The sequence below is a fragment of the Paroedura picta genome, chromosome 10, assembly GCF_049243985.1.
Source record: "Paroedura picta isolate Pp20150507F chromosome 10, Ppicta_v3.0, whole genome shotgun sequence".
Classification (NCBI taxonomy): Eukaryota; Metazoa; Chordata; class Lepidosauria; order Squamata; family Gekkonidae; genus Paroedura; species Paroedura picta.
The window spans coordinates 70,252,832-70,275,469 of NC_135378.1; the positions used below are offsets into that span (position 1 = coordinate 70,252,832).

The window sequence follows — 22,638 nt, forward strand, 5'->3', positions numbered from 1 at the left end:
AACCATAGAGAGGCTGGGGCTGCCTTTCTGCTCAGACTCGGCTGCTGACCGCGCAGGGCCGGCTCCTCCGCGGAGGGATACCAGGGAGCCTTCCCGTCAAATAGATCCGGCGGCGGCGGCCATTTGGGGAATGCGCGCTCCCGACAGGAAAAGAAGGGCCGGCGAAGGGCAGCAGAGGGCGCTGTACTGGAAGCGTCATTCGGGGAATCTACCTTCGGGGCCCCGTTCCTGCGCGGGGGAGGGAATGAGGGAAATCTTCACAGGCGGGCGGGGGAGAAAGAGGTCGGGAACGCGCGCGCCTCGTCCACTCGTGGCAAATTAAAAAAAGACGCGAGATTGCTTTTTTTTTTTTAGCACCAGCGTTGTCGCGCGCGCCTGTTATCTCGCGAGAGAAGCGCCGCGAAATTTCGTGTCCCCCCCCCTTCACTACTGCTGCTACTGCAGGAAACAAACAAACAGAAGAACGCGCGCGTGCGCCGCTTTGACGGCTCTTCTCTCCCTCCCCCTTCGCCCGGCCTCGCGAGCGTTCCCCCTCCCTCCGCCGGCGGTTGAGCGTGCCCGCCTCATCCAATGAAAAGCGCCTAGGGGCGGGGATTCAGCGCGCTTCTTCCTCCTTCAGCCCGCCTTCGCCCCCAGGAGGGAGGGCGGTGGCGGCCGATGACGACGCGCAGGGGGCGTGGCCACGCCTAAGGCCTGCCCCCTTTCTTTGGCCTCGCCATTGGCGGCGACGGCGGCTGCGCCGGAGCTTTCCTGAGCGCTTCGCCTATTTCCGTCTCTCTCGGCCAGGTCGCCGCGGAGCCTTCATTTTCTGTTCCTGGGGAAGCCGGGCCGGACCTCTTCCCCGCCTCTCCCGAGCAGGCAGGTAGCCAGGAAGCGGCGGCGGCGGGGCCGGTGACGTCGCGGCGGGTGCTCGGTGCGGCGGGCGGACGGGCGCCCCCGGCTGTTTCCGGAGGAAGGAGAAGCGCAGGCAAAGAGTGAGCGAGCGGCTCCATCCCCCACCCGCAGGGAGGGAGTGCGGCAGCGGCGGCGGCGCAGAAAGGCCCGACCAGGCGGCGGCGGCGAAGAGGAGCAGGAGCAACCCCGGCCGCGGCGGCCACCACCACCACCTCAGCACCGCACCCGCGACCCCCCGGAAGGCAGGCAGGCAGGATGGCGCTAAAACGCATCAACAAGGTGAGCGGCCGCGCCGGGGCGATGTCCGCCTGGGGGAAGGACCGGGCGGCGGGAGAAGGGTCCGCGGCGGCCTGCCTTCATTCCCTCCCCCTCTCCCTCCCTGTGGGACTTCCGCCTGGGCTGGACGCTGGATCGGGCGCCAGGGGCGGGACCGGGAGCTGCCAGGGCCGGGCCTCAGGCCGTGGGGGGGGGGGGCGGCCGCGGACGTCTCCGGAGAAGTTCCCAAAATGTGTCAGGCGTGGCGCCCCCTCCCCCTCCCTCCCCCCGCCCAGCCGGGTCGCGGCATTGTTGGCCTGGCGGAGGGGGGGATGGAAGGAGCGGAGGGGCGTTTCGTGGTGGCGCCTGCCTCCCTTCCTGCCTGCGGCGGGCGGCGTGGTTGTCGTCGTCGTCCCCGGCGCCCGCTGCCTTCCCTCCGCTGCCCGCGAACTTCTTTCCCGCATTGTAAGATGGCGGCGGGCTAGGCGAGCGGCGGCGCTTCCCGGGGCTCTTTCTCTTTCCCTCTCGGCCGGCGGCGTCTGACGGACACGCGCCTCCCGGGTTTCAGCGGCGGCCGCCGCGGCCGGGCCCTTCTCCGAGGGCGGGCGGAATCCCGGCGGCGGCCGCCGCGGCTCTTGACAAGGGGCGGAAGTGAGCGAGGCTGGCCCGCTCGCTCGCTCGGCCTGTGTGTGTGTGTGTGTGTGTGTGTGTGTGTGTGTGTGTGTTGCGTCGAGCGTTCCGGGCTTGCACAATCTCGAGGGAGGGAGCGGAGAGGCTCGTTGGGAGCGAGGGTGGCGGAGGAAGTGGGCCTCGGTGTGCGGCCGGCGGAGAGGCTCGCCCGTGGCGCTGGGCGGAGGGTGCGGCCGGGCCTCCTCGTCATTCTTCGGGCCTCGCTGGTGACGTGCCCGGGAACCGCAGGGGTCGACCGCCCGGGCGGAGCGAAGGCCCACGAAAATGGAGGCTTCTCCGCGCCGCCCCCTTCGTGGCGACGAGCGAGGCAAGCGGGAGCCCGTGACCTGGCAGGCCTGGCCATGCCTCCCCCCCCCGGTGTGTACCGACAGAATTAGTCTGAAATCAAGCCTTAATCATAGCTTCTGGTGAGCTTGCTTTCAAACTTGTTTCCCCTGCAGTAGAGAATAACAACTCTTGAGGGAGTTTCCCCGGCTTTAATTAGTTTTGTCAACAACATGCAGGTGAAGTGTTTAGCAGCCTGACACATGAGTCTTTCAGCAGTGTTAGGAAGGGACAAGCATTCAAAACGCAACAGTGAAATCAAGGATAAAATTTCTCTCTCTTTGGTCTTACGTAAAGGGGTATTTGGGGGGTGGCAGCTTAACTTTGCAAGATCTTCTGATAGGAACTTGCTCTCCAGTGACATGACTTGTAGCATGAAGTTTGGCGGGGTGGTTAAGCCCTTCAATTCCAGTACCTCTTGGAAATTAACCCATAACCAAGTTTGTTGACTTAATCCTTGTGGCATTTCAATAGGCTAAGTCCTTAACTTCACTTATGAATCAATAGTCAGATGTCCCATTTTGAGGTGTTGACAGGTTTAAGTTTTGATTAGTATAGTCATGACTTCATCTGTCATATGACACCATTAGGTTGAATTACATGGAAATGCAGTTAAACCGTTTTTAGTAGATGAAGTTGTTATACAAGACAAGAAATGGGAATTGGGTACAGAATATTGTGAAGTTCTTACCTCTGCCAGCATTCAGGTAATAGATTACATGTCATGTCCCATTTCTGATTCCTTCCTTAAGGTCTTTTTCAGGTCTGGTAACTGTCTTACATAAGTACATTGGTTTGTAGTTGTTTCATAAATAACTGTCACTTTATAAACAGAGGAAACACAACATTAAATCTACTTGGCATACCAGTATTAAACTGCAAAAAACTCAGTAGATAAGTAGAGCAGTGCAGAACAGGCATTTTGAAGTAACAACAAAAATTGTATTAAACTTGAGGCATCTCAGAAGAACCTGATGGACTGACGGAAGACCTTCATCCTTTCCCAGAACAGAATATGTACTTCAGTGCCTATCCAAATTTCTAGAAAACCTTCAGTTTGCAATTTCTCCCCCTCTTGGATGAAATGAATGTTTACATTTGGGACCATCATAGTATGTGTAATACTTGCTCCTCAGGTATTAGCCATGGTTTACATCTTCTCACTTGCATAGCTTAATTGAAATAGTCATATCCATGAAAGTAAGTATTGGAACTTTGTGGTGTGACAACTGATATAGCCTCAAAATAAATGACTGGATTTGTAGTAGAAGAGAAGTAGTGTTTTTGAATTGAAATTAGGAATTAAAGTAATCCAAGGGCTACTTATGATTTGATTAAAACATAGCCTAGGCAAGATTTGGACTTTAACATTCAATTACTTTCTTAATTGAATTGGTGAAAAGCATGTGACAGCTTATCATCTTACCAACTCTAGTGTTACTTCTGAACATCATCAAATTTTCTTTCAGTAATAATGCTTTGCCATATATACTTCTGGTAACACAGTTGTATATCTCACACTGTGTGCTGGAGAAGTATGTGCGCACACAAAAGCTTTAATAAGAATAAAACTCTGTTGGTCTTAAAGGTAAACTGCCTTGAGCCTTTGGGGATATTGGTATAGAAATATAATAAATAATAAGGTGACACAGGGCTCAAACATCATTCTACTGTGTACTTGTGCCTGAGTTTTTATTCTTACCCATAACTCATTTAATTTTAAATTCAGGGCACAAGGTACCTCTTGTTGAAGCGAAGGATGTTCATTTGGCTTGGCTGTGATAACTTCTGGAATGCTTTGTAAAGCCATCTTGAATTCCATGATGGAACAAAGACAAAAGTTACATAAAATAATAAACCTCTTTTGGATCTTGTTTTCTGAAGTATTTAATTCATTTCAGGAATGGTCCTAGTAGTTTTCTTATTAAGTGTATGTTAAAGACTTAAATTCTTGTACAGCAAAATTTTCACTGAAAATCTTCTCTTGTCAAACTTTTTCCTAGGCGGTAGCATTCAGCTGTATCGAACAAGGTTGTGCAACTTCAGTAGCATCTCTAGACAGATGTTAATCCATGGCTAATCTTTCTCATTGTTGCACATACTAATGACTTTAAGTTTGCCTATTAAGTATTTAAGGATGGAGTTACTGTGTGTTAGTCAAGCAGGTATTGGTGGATGTCCCTATAAAATCAATTACACTGAAGAATAATAGATCTGTTACCTCACATCTTATCTTAATATGAGATAATGTGGCAAGAACTGAGAGTCTTAGCCATCAACACTAGCTATGTATAAAATATGAAAATTTACTAAAAAAGATTTCCAACAAGGGGAAAAAACAGAGCAGATTTACAGGTGCAAATATACTTCTATGAGATATGATCTCCAACTTGGTTTGAATGAAGAAATGTATAAAATGTATTAAACTAACATGTCTGATGGAAGACTATACCACACAGTTATAATAGTATCCCTAACATATGACCATCTGAGTATCATTCTCTAGACTGGTTTCACAAGGCACTAAGGTCCGGAATACTGTATGTGACTTATTTGAATATACAGAGGAGACTCAAGATTTGCATCATCAAAAATTCTTTACGTATGAGGAGATAAAACCTTAATGATGACTAAGCATTTCAAAAACCACCAGAGGACTTTGCAGGATCTTGGATGGATGGGTCTGAAGACAAAAAGAAAATCAAAGGAAATCTGGCAGATCATGAGAGAAAGGTATTTTTTGTAACAGCCTGTATGGCCATAAAGAAACTGGTGTCAAGTGAATTAATAATTATGAAAGGGACCATATGCCCTTTAAGTGTGTTAAGACTTATGAGACAACTGCTTTTGATAAGAAATGCAGATGGTCTCAAAATATTAAGGAGTACATTTTAAAGAAAATGTCCCAACCACAGAACTTGTTTCTTGTCTTGCAGATACCTTTTTTTTTTTAGTTTTAAAACTGGTTCCTGGTGACTGTTAACTTGCCATCGATGATCAGGCAAGTGTAGCTATTAACAAGTGTGATAAGGGGGATTTGAAAAGAGGCAATTGCCTCCATTGCTTAGATATCCTAGCTTGCAGTATAAAATGTTTTGCTTCTGATAGTTGAGTTGTAACTTTTCATATGGCTTTATGATAGCGGGTTATCACTTGCTTTTGAAAATTCATGCTTGCTTCACTGACAGGGAAAATAGTATTCATATTATTATATTTCTTACCCGCCACTCTCAGCACTCTGGCTTATCGCGGGTTACAGCATAAAAAACCCCATAACAATAAAACCCCATTAAAACAAGAACAGAACAATACAAAAACTCAACATGGCGGTAAACAATCCTTCCCTATAACGGAACACCTGCTACCGGGCGGCAGAGAGCTATGTCAAGAATCATCACCCAAGATGTTCAAGGGGTGGCATATACTCAAAAGAAGAGCATTCACTAAGATTTGGGCATTAATAGCCAGCCAGACAGAAATTGTGGTTGCTACTACTTCTACCAGTACTGCTACAGAAATTGAGTTCGTTACTACTACATGGTGATGGCAGTGTTGTGTCTAATGGTTCGTTGAATGCTAAGAAGGTTTGAGAGCTAGAGTTTTATCTGTACTATATTGTCCTGGCAAGGTGCTTCAAGTACTTCCAGGCTACACTTTTATGGAGAGAAATGGCATGTTTGTTGGAAAGCCCAGGTCTTGTCATCCGTGCCGGTGAAGAAGAGATGGCAGTCATTGGAATCAGATTGTGAAGGATTATAAGATCTATTGTACTCATAGCTTGTCTAAATATTCAGAAAACTTAAATGGAAGCTGAACTGTAGAAAAACTAGTTGTTTATGCTACTTAGGTTTTTTATAATTAAGGAACAAAGTCCTGAGCAAAACCCATTACTTTGGAGACTACATTTTTCTAAAAAGAAAACTAGATCTAACCATAATATGAAAAATGAACTATGCAATTCTCTGTTGAACCAGAGAAAGTGATTGGAACACTTCAGGTTGCTATTTCCTATTGGTATTTATTTTAAAGTTAATAGTTGGCAAACATAAGTTTTACAGATCATACTGTCACGTAACTTAGTAACATCATGAAAATACAGGAGAAACATATGTCCACGCACTTTCATTGATATGATTCCATTAACTTAACCTTTAGGCAGGGTAAGATGGGAATATGCATGCTGAACAGTATGGTAAAATGTTTTATTTTCATAAATGTTTGCATTGGAGAACGTGATTGTCTAGTGGTCCTCTTTTTCTATGTGTGAAGGATTTTTTTTTTGCCTGTGTATCTGTCCTTAGCTGAGGCAAGTGATGAATGAAGAAATTTACCAGATCTTACCAGATCCTTTCTCTGCACAACTATCCCCACCATTGAATGACCTTTGTGTTTTTGATCCTCCCAGGCTAGAATCAAATCAGTTGTTCTTCAGATCTCTAGGAATCATACAGTTAAGCTTTCTGCTACTCTGCCAGGAACTGTGAGTTGGGGTACTAATGCCAGCTGGCATTAGCAAAGCAGCTGTTACCCCCTTCTGAAACGAGGCACAAGCATACATAAAGCAACTCTTACGATGGTTCAGTCATCTCTCACCTCCAAATCTGGTGTGGATCAGTGAGCATTCTCAGCCAGAATGCAATTAATTCACTTAAGCATTTGCTGATGCAGAAGGAAAGCACACCTGCCAATCCTTTCCTTGTACCTGGTGTCCTTCGGCCTCCATAGGTGGGCATGGGTCTCACTTTCAAAGTGAGCACATTAGGATTGGAGTAGAGTAGACATAATGTACATGTACTTTCTCCCATACTCAGGATTTTCCTCCCCCTTTAGATGATCTGAGTCATCAGAGGTCAGGTTATAACACACTTCTTGGTTCTGAACCACTGGCTGAAAACCAGGGGATTAGACCAGGGGCAGTCAAACTGTGGCCCTCCAGATGTCCATGGACTACAATTCCCATGAGCTCCTGCTGGCAGGGGCTCATGGGAATTGTAGTCCATGGACATCTGGAAGGCCGCAGTTTGACTGCCCCTGGATTAGACTGATCCTGAGGCAGCAGTCCTTACTGTTAAGGGTAGTGGTGGAGTGAGTAAAGTTTATTATAAAGCACAGTCTTTTAGAATCCAGTTTTATTGATATCTGATGCTGCATTTTGTTCTTCAAAACGGCTTATGTTGAAAATAGGAATATGATGTTTGCTTACCTAGCTTTAGTCTTTAAGGGTGAATAAATTTCTATTTTTGACATGAAGGATACCATTCAGATTAATTTATCTACGAACAGTTAGTAAAGGTGTGTTTTTTTTTCTTTAAAGAGGTAATTATGCTTAAGCTTGTTGGCTTGGGTCTCTTTGCCTGTAAGACACAGGAATTGAAAATAGATTCGAGTGGGTAGCCATGTTGGTCTGAAGCAGCAGAACAAATTTACAGTCCAGTGGCACCTTTCAGATCAACAAAGTTTTGAAGCTCAAAGCATAAAAGCTCATATCTGGACTCTAAATTTGTTTTATGGGAATTGAAAACCATTGTAAGATCTTTCTACCCAAAAGTATAATAAACATAATCCTTGTGGGGTTCAAAGTAGCATTAAATTTGGACATTAGGTATAGGATCAGATAATGATTAGGTTTGTGTAATATTGGGTAAGTCCACTCCTCACTCAGTAGGCTTTACAAGACTTATTGGAAAGGATATGACAATTGTAGCTGTTTGGAGGCTATGGTTATTTGCGACTGCAATATTTAAAAAACCCAGTCTGTAGTCACTCTTCATAAAGTGACCCAGAAAAGGTGGTTCTCAAGACGTTTCTTCCTGAGTCTTAAAGTGCACCTTTGCTTCGGAAGGAAAGTCTTATCAAAGGTTGAGAGTTCTTACATGAATTCCCAGTTTGTGTTTAATAACACACTCAACGAAGGACCACAGCTAGGTGGCTGAAGAAAATGCCAAGTTGAAGCTTCATTGTCTCCATTTTAAAAGATTTCAGAGCATGAGAGTTTGACTCTGAGATGTTGTCAGAATAACAGTATTGGCCCTAATGGACCAGTGGTCTGACTTGTATGAAGAACAGCTTTGTTCTTTTGCACTTCCATTTTTATTACATATGCCTTAGGAGTAGCAACTAGTAGAGGCTTTCCCAGGTCTAGTTATTCCTGCTTCTGTGTTGCCTTCAGTGCAAAGAGCAGTAATAAGCAGGACAGCACTGTTGGGTTATCCTTTTCTGTGTAAACAGGTTTTGGAATGAGAAATAAACAAAGGCATTCGACGTTAAATACAATGTTTTGTTTATGTATCTAAGCCAAGTTCTTACAGTGTGGAGCTGGTTACTCTTTGTGTAAGGGCACTTGGCAAAGAACTGAAACTGATGAAGCTCTACCATTATCACTGCTGTTGAGAAGAATGGAGTATAAATGTTATTAGAAAAGCTTCATGTTGGCAAATAGGAGATGGCTTTGTTCCTGAACTGTGGTCTCACTTCCCTGGACTGAATGTGCACAAAGTTCCTGGAAACATTGAATTCCCCTAGCAGAGGGTGCTTACTAATATATTGGCGTGGGGGAGGGGGACTGAGTTCCATATATTCCCAGAAAGAGTTATATCCCTGCATGAGTTCTTAAATGGTCATATTTTTTTTTCTGCCATCAGTGATACGATCAAAATCTCAGTCCACTCTTCTTTGCCTGCTGCCAGCAAGCATAAACCTGAGTCCCAAAGATGCTTATGTGCTTGTCTGCCGGCCTAGTTCTACAGCGGGTGTTTTGATGAGGCAAAGTGTTGGAACAGATTCCCAAGCTGGAGGAAAAGTAGAAAGGTTGATCTTGCAAGTGTGAAAATGGGTAATTACATTGTTGTTGCATTGGGCTATGGTGCAGAGGTAGGGCATCTGCTTAGCATGTGGGCATCAGTCTCTGGCATATCCAGTTTAAATGACCAGGTAGCAGTGGATATGCCTGAGAACCTGCAGAGCTCTTGCCATTCTAAGTAGGTAGCACTGACCTTGATGGCCCATTGATCTGGTTCAGTATAAGGCAACTTCATATATTTTGTGTGTGCGTGTGTGTTTGCAAGCTATAACTTGGCCTTTTCATTATCCCCTTGTGGCCAAGTAGCATGTATTATATTAAGGTGTTTGTTCAGTAGGGGAAAGATGGAACCAGGACATAATTTGTGCTAAATGTAAAAGTTGTTCCCTCCTCCCGACTTAAAAACTTATCTGAAATAGTCAAATTTATCAATCACAATTATATCCTTCCTTTTCCTCATGTAACTTTTGCGAGTTTCCTCTCCCCATAATATGTATTCATGCGGTAGTATAGCATTGCAAAGAACGACTCAAGGAATTATGGCCCAGGTGGGCCAATGACCACCACTCCCATGTCACTGTTAGTTTACCACCCCCATCCCTCGTATGCATCAGGCTATCAACCATTCTGTGACAGAGCAATTAAGTTTGCACTATATGAAGATTCAAAAAATGAATTTATGCCTGTTTGCTTAAAAGCAGTTGTTACCCCAGACACCTAGGCAAGGGCTAAATTAAGGGTTAAAGGCTTGAACTTTACAGCTCTTAATGTTTTCCAAATAATATGGGGCTTGATGATTAAAATGCATCTAGTGCTTACCTCATAGATGTTACATCAGCGGTCCCCAACCTTTTGATGGTCGGGGACCGCCTCCGGGGTTGGGGAAGAGCAGGTGGCCCGGGCACCGTGCATGCACGTTAGTGCCCCCTGGTGGTGAAAGTGCACATGCACGGCAGCTCCGCGCATGTGCGTTTGTTGACGACCCCCATGTTACACTATGTTGTTGTTATTATTATTATTATTCCCCACCACTCCTTGGCAGGCTCGTGGCGGGTTACAACATTTTATAAAATCCCTATTGAAACAGAAACCCCACATGGCGGGAAGCCCACTCCCAACCCCCCACTAGTAGTGGGATGGAGAAGGAGGTCTGCTGATAACTAGTCAAACCCCGGGGGGTGGCGTCGGTCTACCTCGCCATCCCCAGCCTCAACCATAGACCTGAAGGAAGAGCTCCGTCTTGCAGGCCCTGTGGACTACAGTTTTTTGTATTCAGATTATGAATATGACAAACAATTAAAATAGTGTGATCTATTTCAGCTTTTGTCTGTAAAGCATGTTTGTTGTTGAACTAGATTTGATAATCCAGCATGTTCCCTATAACTAATTCTGCAGATATTCAACAAGAATATAATGCATGCAAGTAACAGACAATTAAATGGTAAATTTCAAGAAACAAATCCATTAACAGAATCCAGAAACTGCTGATTTTGCCTGCCCAAAGGCAAAGATAATTCTGGAGGAGAGTAGTAGTCTTCTTCATCTGCTCAGTATTTGGGGCAAACTGCTATAGAAAATGGAAGAGGTTTCAAGAGTAGCTTGAAACGACTTAGAAGTATGCTGTAGGAAAGGGAAATTTTAAAAATCCTATTGGGTAGACACAGGCTCTTATACTAGCCTAATACAGCACCATTGCATCACATATCTCCTAGATAAAATAGAACTGGTAACTATACCAATGAATTCCTTTATTTGATTTCAACCCTGTCTGCTGATCCATGTGAATTTCAAATAGCATCCTGGGGTGGTTGCTTTACTGAATCATATCTATTTAGAGCTCAAGTCCCCCCTTCAAAGTAGCTTTTACCTAGAGATCAATTTTCATTATTAACATACTCTTTTTAACCTTGCTTGTTTTTAGCAGAGCCCTCTGCTGTTTGCTGCCTTTAAACCATGAGGCAGAAATTAGAAGTTTGAAACTCCAAGTTTTAGTAAAAGTATCATAGGGTAGCCATTTTGGTCCGCAGTAGAATAGGTAGATTCAAGTCCAGTAACATTCTATAGATGATGATCAGGTCTGTGTACGGAATAAAGGATGCCTACAAAGTACGGTAGATTGTAAACCTGTTGGATTTTTCATAATCTACAAAGCCTTCGTGTCATTAGATACCAGTGAACATTGTTTGTAATATACAACACAGCATGGCTCTTAATAGATGCTATTTCTTTGGGGTGTTTTGGGGTGAATGATGTGGCATCACAAGAACATAACTAAGCACTTGAGTTCTAGAATAGTTTGACAAATGGCTTTTTGACTAAAGCAAGCAGACTGCTTTCATAATGAGAAAACAGTGGTAAAATGGTGCATATCAAGATAGTTAATACATTCCTTATTTCACATAGAGGAAGAAAATATTTTCTCAATAAAGTAAACTTGCATTTTTATTAGATGATTTTCTGTGAGGAATTAGTCATCTTTCAGAGGCCCCAGTGGTAAAGCTGTATGTTGAAGAACAGTTATGGTGCATAAATATGGTAAACATAGTATACATGTAAGCTTTACTTTAATTTGCTTTAATAAATTATTCCACCATAACTCTTGAAACTGCAGTGCAAATTCCTGATTTGCTTGTTATTCAGGCATTGCATGAAAACTTATTGTAAGATGTCCAAATGAAGGTTCCAATTCCTTGTAGTGCAGATTTGGTAATGAATATATCGTAGAAAGAAAAAGCATTGATAGGTGTCAAGTGTCAACTTAATCTACATGGGCCTGCCCGGGACTTTGATCTGGAAGTTACAGTTGCCACAAAATGCGGCTGCAGGGTCCTCACTAGGACACTTTGGAGGGCGCATATTCAGCCGGTGCTACGTCATCTGCACTGGTTACCAGTCTGTTTCCGGGTCAAGTTCAAGGTTTTGGTATTAATCTTTAAGGCCATACGAGGCTTGGGTCCTACTTACCTGCGGGACCGTTTGGTTGATTATGCCCCCTGCAGGGCCCTCCGCTCTGTGGGTATGAATTTACTGGTCGTCCCAGGATGTTCGCCTGGCCTCGACCAGGGCCAGGGCCTTTTCGGTCCTGGACCCAACCTGGTGGAATGAGCTCCCGGAAGAGCTAAGGGCCCTGTCGGAATTGTCAGCTTCCACAGGGCCTGTAAGACGGAGCTCTTCCACCAGGTTGAGGCCAGGGTAAACCCCCCGGTGTTTCCATCAAGGACCCCTTCCCAAAGTCTATCATAGTCTTACTAGAGTCTATTAGACCAGCTCCCACTCACTCCTAGTGGAAGAAGCCTCTGCCTCCGTCTGTTCCATCTGAACCATCTGAACGAGGTGTGATGGGATAGATTATTTGCGTTTTTGACCCCTTGCTTGTTTTATTGTAAACTAGTAAAAAATCCCAATGTATAACAAATACAATGGGTGCTAGCAGGCGGGGGCAGAGCAAGAGACTGGCGAGGGTAGGGTGAGGAAAGGTGGCTTTTGCGAGGGCGGGCGGCTCCTTGGCGGTGTCTTCTTGCCAGCGGCCATTTTTGTATCCGGCGGTGTCTTTGTTGAGGGTGGCGGGGGCTCGCAAGGCCAGAAGCGCCTCTCGCCACGTCAGGCCGCCGGGCAGGGAGCCCCCGGCAGCCGCGCTCTGCGCGACTGCCGGGGGCTCCGTCAGGCGGTGGCCTGACGCGTGTCTTCATTGAGGTGTCTTTGTTGAGGCTGGAGCAGTGTCTCCGTTGAGGCTGGGGGGAGGGCTCCGTCAGGCAGCGGCCTGACACGGCGAGAGGCGCTTCGCGTCTCTCGCTGCGTCAGGTTGCCGGCAAAGGAGCAACTGCGATCCGCGCTGCGTGTGGCTCGCAGTTGCTCCGGCGGGGAATGTCCGGAGGAAGGGGCCAATTGGCACCCTTCCTCATCCCGGACACATCCCACCTTCCAAGGGCTTACTGTTTTATTTAGTCCGCCTGTGGTGCTGCGGGCTTGTGTTAAGATTGGGGTTTTATGGGGTTTTATTGTATTTTAATGTTTTATTCTGTGAACTGCCGCGGGTTCCTAGGAAACACGGCGGTATATAAATTTAAAAAATAAATAAAGTAATAGTTCCTGGAAATGTACAGGGGAGATCCTGTGAGGGTTTGCAGTGGGCCTTTCACTTCCCTTTCTCCTGAGGTTCTTATTTCCCTTCTCTGAATGTTCCAGTGACCTCTTCTCTTTTTCTCCTTCACATCTACCAGCTATCTACCCTTATCTATACCTCCGCCTTCAGTTTTCTCTTTCTTCTCCCTTGGCATTTGTATGTTTAAAACTTACACCCCAAGAACCTATGGCCCAGTTGGTGAACTACAAGGACTTGGTGGGGGGAGTACCTCATTTTCCCTTTCCCCTCCTGGCAAACCTCGGATCCTCGCATTCATCTACCTTTTTTGCCCCCCCCCCCCAATTTTCAGCTACGTACTTCATTTATAACCCACTTTACCTACCCATTAGGGACCTTGTAATATTCCCTCCTCTGATTTTTTCTCACAGCAATCCAGTGAGGTATATTAAGCTGAGACTGGCCCAAGGTCACCCACAGAGCTTCCATGGCAGAGTAGGGATTCTCTCATCCTAATCTAAAATTCTAACCAGTACACCACATTAATTATTGCAAGGTGGCTGTTGAACATGTAGCCAGCTGCTTCTCGGTGAGTTGCCTGAAGGCAAGCCACAGTGAGTCCTTTTCAAAGTAGCCCAGGAAAGTAGCTCTTCCCATGACTTTTACTGGCAGAAACCAAGGTTTGAAGGCTGTTAGTACTGCTATGGATGCCTAGCAACAACGAGGGCAGTTTTCCGTTAAGGCTAGAGGCATTCCTTTTGCCATTCCATACTTTTAGTTCAGATTTTTTTTTTTGCAAACCTGAATCATTTTTTATGAAAGATCTGTCTTGTGTGTTCATGGCTTCCATCTTTGGATTTAAGGTTTGGCTGTACTAAGGTATATTGATGCACATCATGCAGAAATTTATTGATGTATCCTGATGAGTCTAGTGCAAATTTTGTAGCAGTGCCTCCCTTCCAGAGTTACCCTTGGCTTCTTCCCCCATGTGCCCTAGTACAGCAGTGTCAGAACACGCCCAACAGTCCTTTCTTTGATGAGGAAGATATTGTTTATCTTACCTCCCTGAAACTCATAATTGCTTGGCATTGTCACTACAAATGACAATAGTCTCTGTACCCTTTTGACATCAATCCTGCAAGATAACTTACTTTAATTCTTTAGGATTGTTTACTGATAGTGGGATAAAGGTAAAGGTATCCCCTGTGCAAGCACCGAGTCATGTCTGACCCTTGGGGTGATGCCCTCTAGCGTTTTCATGGCAGACTTAATACGGGGTGGTTTGCCAGTGCCTTCCCCAGTCATTACCGTTTACCCCCCAGCAAGCTGGGTACTCATTTTACCGACCTCGGAAGGATGGAAGGCTGAGTCAACCTTGAGCCGGCTGCTGGGATTGAACTCCCAGTCTCATGAGCAGAGCTTTCAGATTGCATGACTGCTGCCTTACCACTCTGCGCCACAAGAGGCTCTTTTAGTGGGATAGCCTAGAGTTAAATTTGAAGGCATAAACAGTTAAACTGCCATGGGATATAATGATGATGCACAAAAATGGCGTGTCCTAGAGATTTTGTGGGGCAGTTGGTGGTGATAAAAACATGATGCATAGCATTTTCTAAAGGTGATGTGTTTTTTTTGTTTTTCCTTAGGAACTTAGCGACTTGGCCCGTGACCCTCCAGCACAGTGTTCTGCAGGCCCTGTTGGAGATGACAGTAAGTAGCAGACAACAAATGTCATATCCTTGTTAAGGGGGAAAAAATTACCCCAGACACTGGCAGTGTAAGACTCCCAAGGTGACTTTCTGATTGGATAAAAAGGTAAAGGTATCCCCTGTGCAAGCACTGGGTCATGTTTGACCCTTGGGGTGATGCCCTCCAGCGCTTTCATGGCAGACTCAATACGGGGTGGTTTGCCTGTGCCTTCCCCAGTCATTATCGTTTACCCCCCAGCAAGCTGGGTACTCATTTTACCAACCTCGGAAGGATGGAAGGCTGAATCAACCTTGAGCCGGCTGCTAGGATAGAACTCCCAGCCTCATGGGCAGAGCTTTCAGGCTGCGTGTCTGCTGCCTTACCACTCTGCGCCACAAGAGGCTCTTCAGATTGGATATATCAACATAAAAACACCATGAATGTTTTGCACCCATGAGCAGAGGTTGGACATGGAACATATAGGTTTTAATCATGGTAGAGCTATGACTTTCACTGGATGTTGACCAAATTGTATTGCTGAACCTGGGCTGCCAACTTCCTTTGTTCAATAACATTTCTTTATGGGGAGAAATACTAACAGACTTTTTCCTTCTTCTTTGTTTCAGTGTTTCATTGGCAAGCCACAATTATGGGGCCTGTAAGTATTGCACTTTTAAATATCTTTTGGAATTAAATTTGTATAGATTTCTAGAGGTCGCTGACATGTACATTTATATGTATATATGTACACATTAGTGATCAGATAAGAAAGGCTATAATTTGGGTTGTTTATGAAACCTTGTTTAGAGTAGTCACTATACATTTATAGTATATCTTGTTTGTCCTGTTGAAAGCACATTTGTTCTAGGGAGATGCCAGTATTTCTGATTTATTGTCAATATCCCTGCAAATGTCCTACACAGATGAGAGAATATTCTTGGAACTTTCCAAATCTTTCTGCAGGAAAATAGGTTAATCTTTAAGTTCAAGAAATTGGGTTTTGTTGCAGATAACTAATTTTGCAGTTAGTGTTACAACACTGAAGTACTTTGAACAGTGTATTGTTTCTGCTAGAACTATTAATTTGGCTTCGTTTTTAAATCTCCTTCTGATAGAATGACAGTCCATATCAAGGCGGTGTTTTCTTCCTGACAATTCACTTTCCTACAGACTACCCTTTCAAACCACCTAAGGCAAGTACAGAAAGGCTTCTGCTTTTAAATGCTGACCCTCTCTAAGTAGAAAGAGGTTCAATGCATAGAAGCAGGAGGATTGTTATTGTATGCAATGAGTTAGGTGTAAAGCTTTGGGGAAAACTATTTTTAAGAGACTTGTGTTTTCAAGAGACTTTTGGAAAATTTTAAAAGGACTGTAGAAAGATATCTAAAAATATTTTTTTCCTTTTACAACAGTGAATTTTTTAAAGATGGCATTTTGCTCAGAATGTGTACTTAGATTATGTAAAGTCTATGATGTTATATAATCCTATATCCTTTAGACATATACAATTTCAGGGGTATGATTAAAGTTGAATACAATGTGTATGGTGAACTGAAGAGTTCAGTGTTTCTGAGAGCCAGTTTGGTGTAGTGGTTAGGAGTGCGGACTCTGAATCTGGCATGCCAGGTTTGATTCTGCGCTCCCCCACATGCAACCAGCTGGGTGACCTTGGGCTCGCCACGGTGCTGATAAAACTGTTCTGACCAAGCAGTGATATCAGCGCTCTCTCAGCCTCACCCACCCCACAGGGTGTCTGTTGTGGGGAGAGGAATAGGAAGGCGACTGTAAGCCCCTTTGAGCCTCGTTCAGGTAGGCAGCATATAAGAACCAACTCTTCTTCTTCTAACATTAAGTTTAACTTGATGTCTGAACATACAGCAAGTGCTATTGTGACTGCATGAAACTGTGGTGCTATTTTCAGTTTTTCCGAACAGATGGCTAAACCCTGATATGTGTGCTAAGGTAGCATAGGGTGCAGCAGTTTACACTGTTTGCGAGGTTCTTGTTAAACTCTGGTATTTACATTTAAATTCTCAAATATGACAAATAGTAAAATCTTATATGATAAAACTTTATATGATTGTATACAAGGAGGCATATGTTTTGTACAGTGAAGTGAGTTTAGGCTTGGTAAGACACAATTTCTTACCAAGCCTAAAAGTAGTATGTTTCATTTTCCCCAACCTGTTTCTGGGTAACAATACCACACACAAAGTGTGTCATATGCTCTACAATGCAAATAATCACAGGTAGAATGCCTTAAGTGTTTATAAATAGTCTGAAGAGATTCACATGGTTCCAGGTGAATAGCCAGCTATTTGCATACTTACTATAAATCTACCACTCTGGAGGTGTATTATTTATTTATTTATATATTTATATACCACCCTCCTCTGAAGGCTCAGCGGTTTATAGGGAACAGGAAACAGATACAGACAATATATATATTGTATGTGTGTGTGTGTATATATATATAGTTCTAATACTTTATTAAGAAAAATATCCTCTGTTTGAGTATTCAGTGCAGTGCCTCTAGCTTTGAAACAGGGAAAAAATCCATGACCCAGTGTATCAACTCCAGGGAAATACTTTATGATGGGAGGAGATACATTAACGAGATCTTGTGATCCAGCTCTGAGATTAATTTGCAATGCTTTCTTTTACAAAGCTCCTCAAGATAAAATATTTGGTTTTGTTGGCTGATTGAGGGAATTGAAGGTATAGAAAATGAGTCAACCAACAACCCCCTCCATAGCTTTGATGTAGATATGCTTGGGCATCATGTGGCTGACATTTAAATGGTTAGCCCTTGATATGCCTAATTACACTTCATTTGTAGATCTGGAAGATTTAAATAGACAGCGAACACTTACCTCAGCACAGTAAACAGGACTGTGTACTTTATATAAACCAGCATCTTTAACTAGATCAAAGGGACATTTGGTAACTGCATTATCTCTAAATTGCTTTTAGGTTGCATTTACAACAAGAATTTATCATCCAAATATTAACAGTAATGGCAGCATTTGTCTCGACATTCTAAGGTCACAGTGGTCTCCTGCTCTAACTATTTCTAAAGGTAAGGGAAAGCACTGTAATGGGGCTGAGAATATCTGTCTATTAAACCGTGCCTCAAAACTTCTATCTGTTCACAGTGTATGTAATCAACTTTGTAGAATTTTATGGAAAGCACCAACATTTTAATCAGAGAAAGAGCACCATTATAGTTGATACAGTATTAGTTAGAAGCAGCAAGCTTTCCATTTGAACTTGGACTAATAAAATGGAATCATATTATGCTGCTTATTTTGTAAAGTGGCATGAACAGGCTAAGAATAATGCGGGCAATGTGTTCTTAATGGACGACTTGCTTGTAAATTTAAAATGTTTCATTCTCAGCAGTTATTGGCAAAAGAGATACATATGCAGGAACTGTGGCTTTAAACGGACATTTAGTGGCTATTGTGATCAAGTTGGCAAGCCCTTGCTGGCATCTTTGCAGAAAAATGTGTAGGCCCAGCTACACATGTGTTAACTGTTTGCCATTCCTTTTGATGCAAATGTTACTTTTTTGTTGCAGTTCTCTTATCCATTTGTTCACTGCTATGTGATCCCAATCCAGATGATCCCCTAGTGCCAGAGATTGCACGTATCTATAAAACAGACAGAGACAAGTAAGTATGGCTTCTTGGTGGGAGATAGATTTAGTAGAAAGAACGTGAGAACATTTGAGCTGTTTTTACTCTTCCTGAATTGGGTGTTGCGTTCCATTCCATTTGTACATCCAGAATGCTCTGGAGAGTGCTAGTGGGGAATTTACTTGAAGTGAATTCTCACCATATAGAGATTTCTGAGATTGCCACTGGTTTGTTTAACAGAATACAGCACCGAGTCTACAGTGTAAGGGGGAAAAGTGATACAGTTGACGACTCTCAGAAATAACTGTTTTCTGATTTCAACCTGTGGGTGCATCAGAGCTACACATTAGAGCTAGGACTGCTTAGTGCTTGCAATTAAATCTCACCAGGTAGATTTAAGAGAGCTCCATTGGCTTGTCTTTTTTGTTACTAAATGTACTTATCCAATCAGGTACAATAGGTTAGCAAGAGAGTGGACAGAGAAATACGCTATGCTGTAGGGTAAGATTGTCTGCGCTACATAGTGCATCAATGATGTGGGGACTTCAGCACTTGAGTGCTGCATGCTTTAAGGCACCAACTTTAACTAACAAATATAATGGATGTATCAGTTACTAAAATCCAAAGTATAACTTGCTTGATCTACGTTCAGTGTGAGGAGCCTATTTTTGCATGGCAAAAAAGTGTAGTCAAATGTAAGAAGGCTTTCTGAATCTGGTTTTGTGATGCCACACTTGCCTGTTAAGTACTTGGCAGTAACATCAAACTGAGTCTTGGCTACAATGTATTCTAGATCGTTAAACTTGTCAAAGTTCATAAAGTCCAAATTATTAGGCATGTTCAGGTGAGCACTAATGTAATAGTGGATGAGCATGTAACTGTAGCATTAGTTCTCAGTGGAGTGTTACAGTCTCCCCTCCTTTAATATCTGTACTTTTGAAAGAGGTTCTCTGCATTAGCTTTAAAGAGCTTTGTGAGTTGTTTGTTATAGAAGTTTGGAGTTCTGCATTATTTGCTATAACATAACTGGACATCCATCTGTATTTACACATTGATACTTTATGTGGCACTGTGTAATTATATGCTAAATATAAAGATTGGCATGTGTTTGGCAAAGGTGCAAAATTGGTTTTGGCTCCCCGGCCTTCTTGACCAGTTCTGTAGTCAAAAACAATACTGACAGTAGATATAGTTCTGCCTGCTTGTCTTGGTTGAGATACCATTAAGGTCACCAGCTGCTCCCCCCCCCCATCATAATTATTCATGTCCAGTCTTTGTAACTGGAGTTAGTGCCAGTTGTATATCCCACTTACAACTAATTTAATTGAAAAATTTTGCTTGAATTAACTTGGGCCAGTTGAAGGACCTCTATATTTAATGCAAAATTTCTCATTGATGTTGGTTTTGAATACACTGATTTTTGTTTGCAGAACAGTCACTTCACTTACCCAGAATATTACTCCATAAAAAATCAAGTAGGAAGTTCCTGAAGCTAGTATTGGTAACGGCATTGATAGCTTTGCTGATTTGCTTAACATATTTTCCTGTTCCAGGTACAACAGAATATCTCGGGAATGGACTCAGAAGTATGCCATGTGATGCTACCTTAAAAGTCAGAATAACCTGCATTATAGCTGGAATAAACTTTAAATTACTGTTCCTTTTTGATTTTCTTATCCGGCTGCTCCCCTATCAGACCTCATCTTTTTGTTTTTTTGTTTTTTATTTACCTCTCTCCATTCATGCACATGCTCATCTGAGAAGACTTTAGCTCTTCCAGCTTTGGACAATAACTGCTTTTTAGAATCTGTAAAGTAGTTATACAAGAACAGTTGCCCAAGATTCAGAATTCTTTAAATGGAGCATGTGTGTTGTGGCCAATGTCTTCACTCTAACTTGGTTATGAGATTGAAATCATTCCTCACTGCTCTAACAGTTCTACTGAAGATATCACCCAAAGGGAGGGGAGATGGATGTTCAGATTGCTCACATCACAGGAAATAACATTGCTGTAGCATCATCCATCTTGTTTAAAACCTTCCAGTGTTAGAGACTGAGGTTTCATGACATAACTTGCACTCATAACTGGTGTGGCTGGAGAATTGGTACAGAACCTGTAGCATCAGCAGAACAGAACACGTGATGTATCTTATGCATGTCAATAAAGGAATGACCAGTTCTTGTTCTACAGAGAATGGAATTTGGAAATCCAACATCCCTTGTATTCCAAAATAGGGTCTCAGAACATTTTTGTAACTCATTTAAATTTTGTTAGGATGCTTGGAGCTATTAGTTAATCTATCTTCCACAACAGTTTAATATAGCACTGAATAAATGATGCAAGTTGTAAATGGATGAGTGATCAACTAATAGCTCTCCTAGTAATTGATTTTATTTTCTTCAATAAAGTTACATAAACCAATGAGTTAGCTGCCTGGATTAATCAATATGGGAAACAAAATCTTTTGTAAAAGCAAAGGTGGTTTTTGTATATACTTGTTGGGATTTGCCTCATTGTTTGACATCAAATAATGATGTGAAGTTAGTAGAGTGAACCTTTTGCCATGTTCAGTTATAATACTTGGTCTGTTTTCAGGTTGACACATTGATCAGCCCTGGAGTATGCAGAACTAATAAGCTAATCTAGTAGTGTAGACTTTAGTGTGCTACACAAGGTACTGGGAGCCAAGAGTTCAAATGTGGACTCTGGCACCCAGCTGATATATGTACTGGTGTATTGTGGAGGCACATCCAGATGCACCCAGCTTGTTGACTGAGAAGCTTTTCTTCACCTTGTACACTTGACAGCCGAAAGATCTTTATGTGGGAGTAATGAGGCAAAATTTGCAAAATAAAGTACTGTTTTGATGTGGGAATTGTCATGAGGTTGTGTTGAAGTGACTTTTCTATGTGGGAAGCTTGCTATCCATTGAAGGATTATCTACCGTGCTGCCACTTAACATTAATGAACTTTTTTTTTTTTTTTGCTGCGGTGGTCACTCCTTTCTGGTGACCAAAATGAATGAATAAAGTCATTGCTATTGGTTTGTTTTGTTTTGACAAGCCCCCTTGTGCCACTCATTCTTGATCTTGTTGGTGAAAAGGTACTGCTCTCTTTCTCCCTCTTCCTACACCCATGGTCTTGTCTCCATCCTTGTTGTCTAGCTTGGCGTTCTCTAGTCCTGTACTATCAGTTTGTGCTTCTGTGACTTCTTTCTCGCTCCACTCTTGGCACTGCTTATAGTTCTGTGCATCCTAATTCCTTGTGTCCACACAATTGTGGAATCCTAGATGTAAAATAAACGTGAAACTATAACTTTTATAAAAATGGAATACGTAGTTTGGCCATGGTTTGTTTTGATTTTAGAACAGAGGTCTCTCAAACCTTTGGAAGCTCTCAATTGCCTGTTCAAGCTCATCACTGCTAGCTGAGTTTTGCCTTGGAAATAACTGCTTATTTGCAGAACAACAAAACAACAATTTCTTCAGAATGGGAAAAAGGACAGTTGGGGGGGGGATTGATTAGTAATAACACTGCTGCTCTAATATGCACAGGTGTAACACAAATGACAAATGGGGCACAACCTAACATTGCCCCATTGTTTGATTTGTAAAGTTTGTGTGTGCTTTTCTGTTGAAATCATTGCTAATTACATGATCCCACTAAAAAAAAAACATTTTGGCTGAATTTCTAAGCATGTTCCACTGAAATTAAGATGTCTAAGATTGAGGTATAGTGATAAATTTGGCCTTTTCTCGGCTCATGGCACTGGTGCCATGTAAATGTGTTGAAGATTTTAGCCACTAGCCAATTCTGCAATCTGCCTGGATCTAGCTAATATTTCTGAGTGTCTGCTGGAAATGAAACAGACCTCTGGGTATTCAAACATTTGGATTGTACAACTGGAAGCAAAGCTATTCATGCAACCACAGAGTGAAGGTAACTTCAACAGGACTGAATATTCTCCTGGTGCAGCATCTTTTACAGCATGTTTCATATGTAATTCTAAGCATTATGAAAAAATACTAGATCTTCCACCACAGTAGGTGGTGGCCCTCTGCCAAATTGGGCAGGCCGAGAATTCAAATGTGCGTGCATGTAGGTTAAACAGAGTTTGTATGAAAACTTGCCTAACAAGTTCCTCAGTTCTGAGACTGCTTAGTAGTAGGATTTGTTCTACCTCAAGCCTCCCATAATCCCTGCATCTAGTCCTATAGCTGTGAAGGTTTGAAATGTCAGTTCACTGAAGCTGAGATTTTGCAAATCC

General features: G+C 43.2%; 1 protein-coding gene across 4 annotated transcripts; it reads left to right on the plus strand.

Annotated features, from left to right (window-relative positions):
- The first annotated feature begins 678 nt into the window (after positions 1 to 678).
- On the plus strand, positions 679 to 21,252 carry UBE2D3 (ubiquitin conjugating enzyme E2 D3). Of its 4 annotated transcripts, none has more exons than XM_077300759.1 (8): positions 679 to 1,173; positions 14,690 to 14,753; positions 15,359 to 15,390; positions 15,848 to 15,925; positions 17,706 to 17,811; positions 18,313 to 18,406; positions 18,822 to 18,871; positions 19,924 to 21,252. In XM_077300759.1, the coding sequence occupies exons 1-7, from the start codon at positions 1,150 to 1,152 to the stop codon at positions 18,868 to 18,870; spliced, it is 447 nt and encodes a 148-aa protein (XP_077156874.1). In that variant the 5' UTR covers positions 679 to 1,149; the 3' UTR covers position 18,871; positions 19,924 to 21,252. The 4 variants fall into 4 exon arrangements, with proteins under 4 accessions (XP_077156874.1, XP_077156871.1, XP_077156873.1 ...); XM_077300756.1 differs by lacking the exon at positions 679 to 1,173 and adding an exon at positions 3,994 to 4,896; XM_077300760.1 differs by lacking the exon at positions 679 to 1,173 and adding an exon at positions 5,142 to 5,164.
- Positions 21,253 to 22,638: the final 1,386 nt, after the last annotated feature.

Bases quoted from the DNA above. Each gene is read 5' to 3' on its own strand.
- UBE2D3 (XM_077300756.1), top strand. From the start codon at position 4,837: ATGGATGGGTCTGAAGACAAAAAGAAAATCAAAGGAAATCTGGCAGAT. The intron at 4,897-14,689 runs GTATTTTTTGTA...GTTTTTCCTTAG, and splicing joins TGGCAGATCATGAGAGAAAG to GAACTTAGCGACTTGGCCCG. The intron at 18,407-18,821 runs GTAAGTATGGCT...TTATCCAATCAG, and splicing joins TATAAAACAGACAGAGACAA to GTACAATAGGTTAGCAAGAG.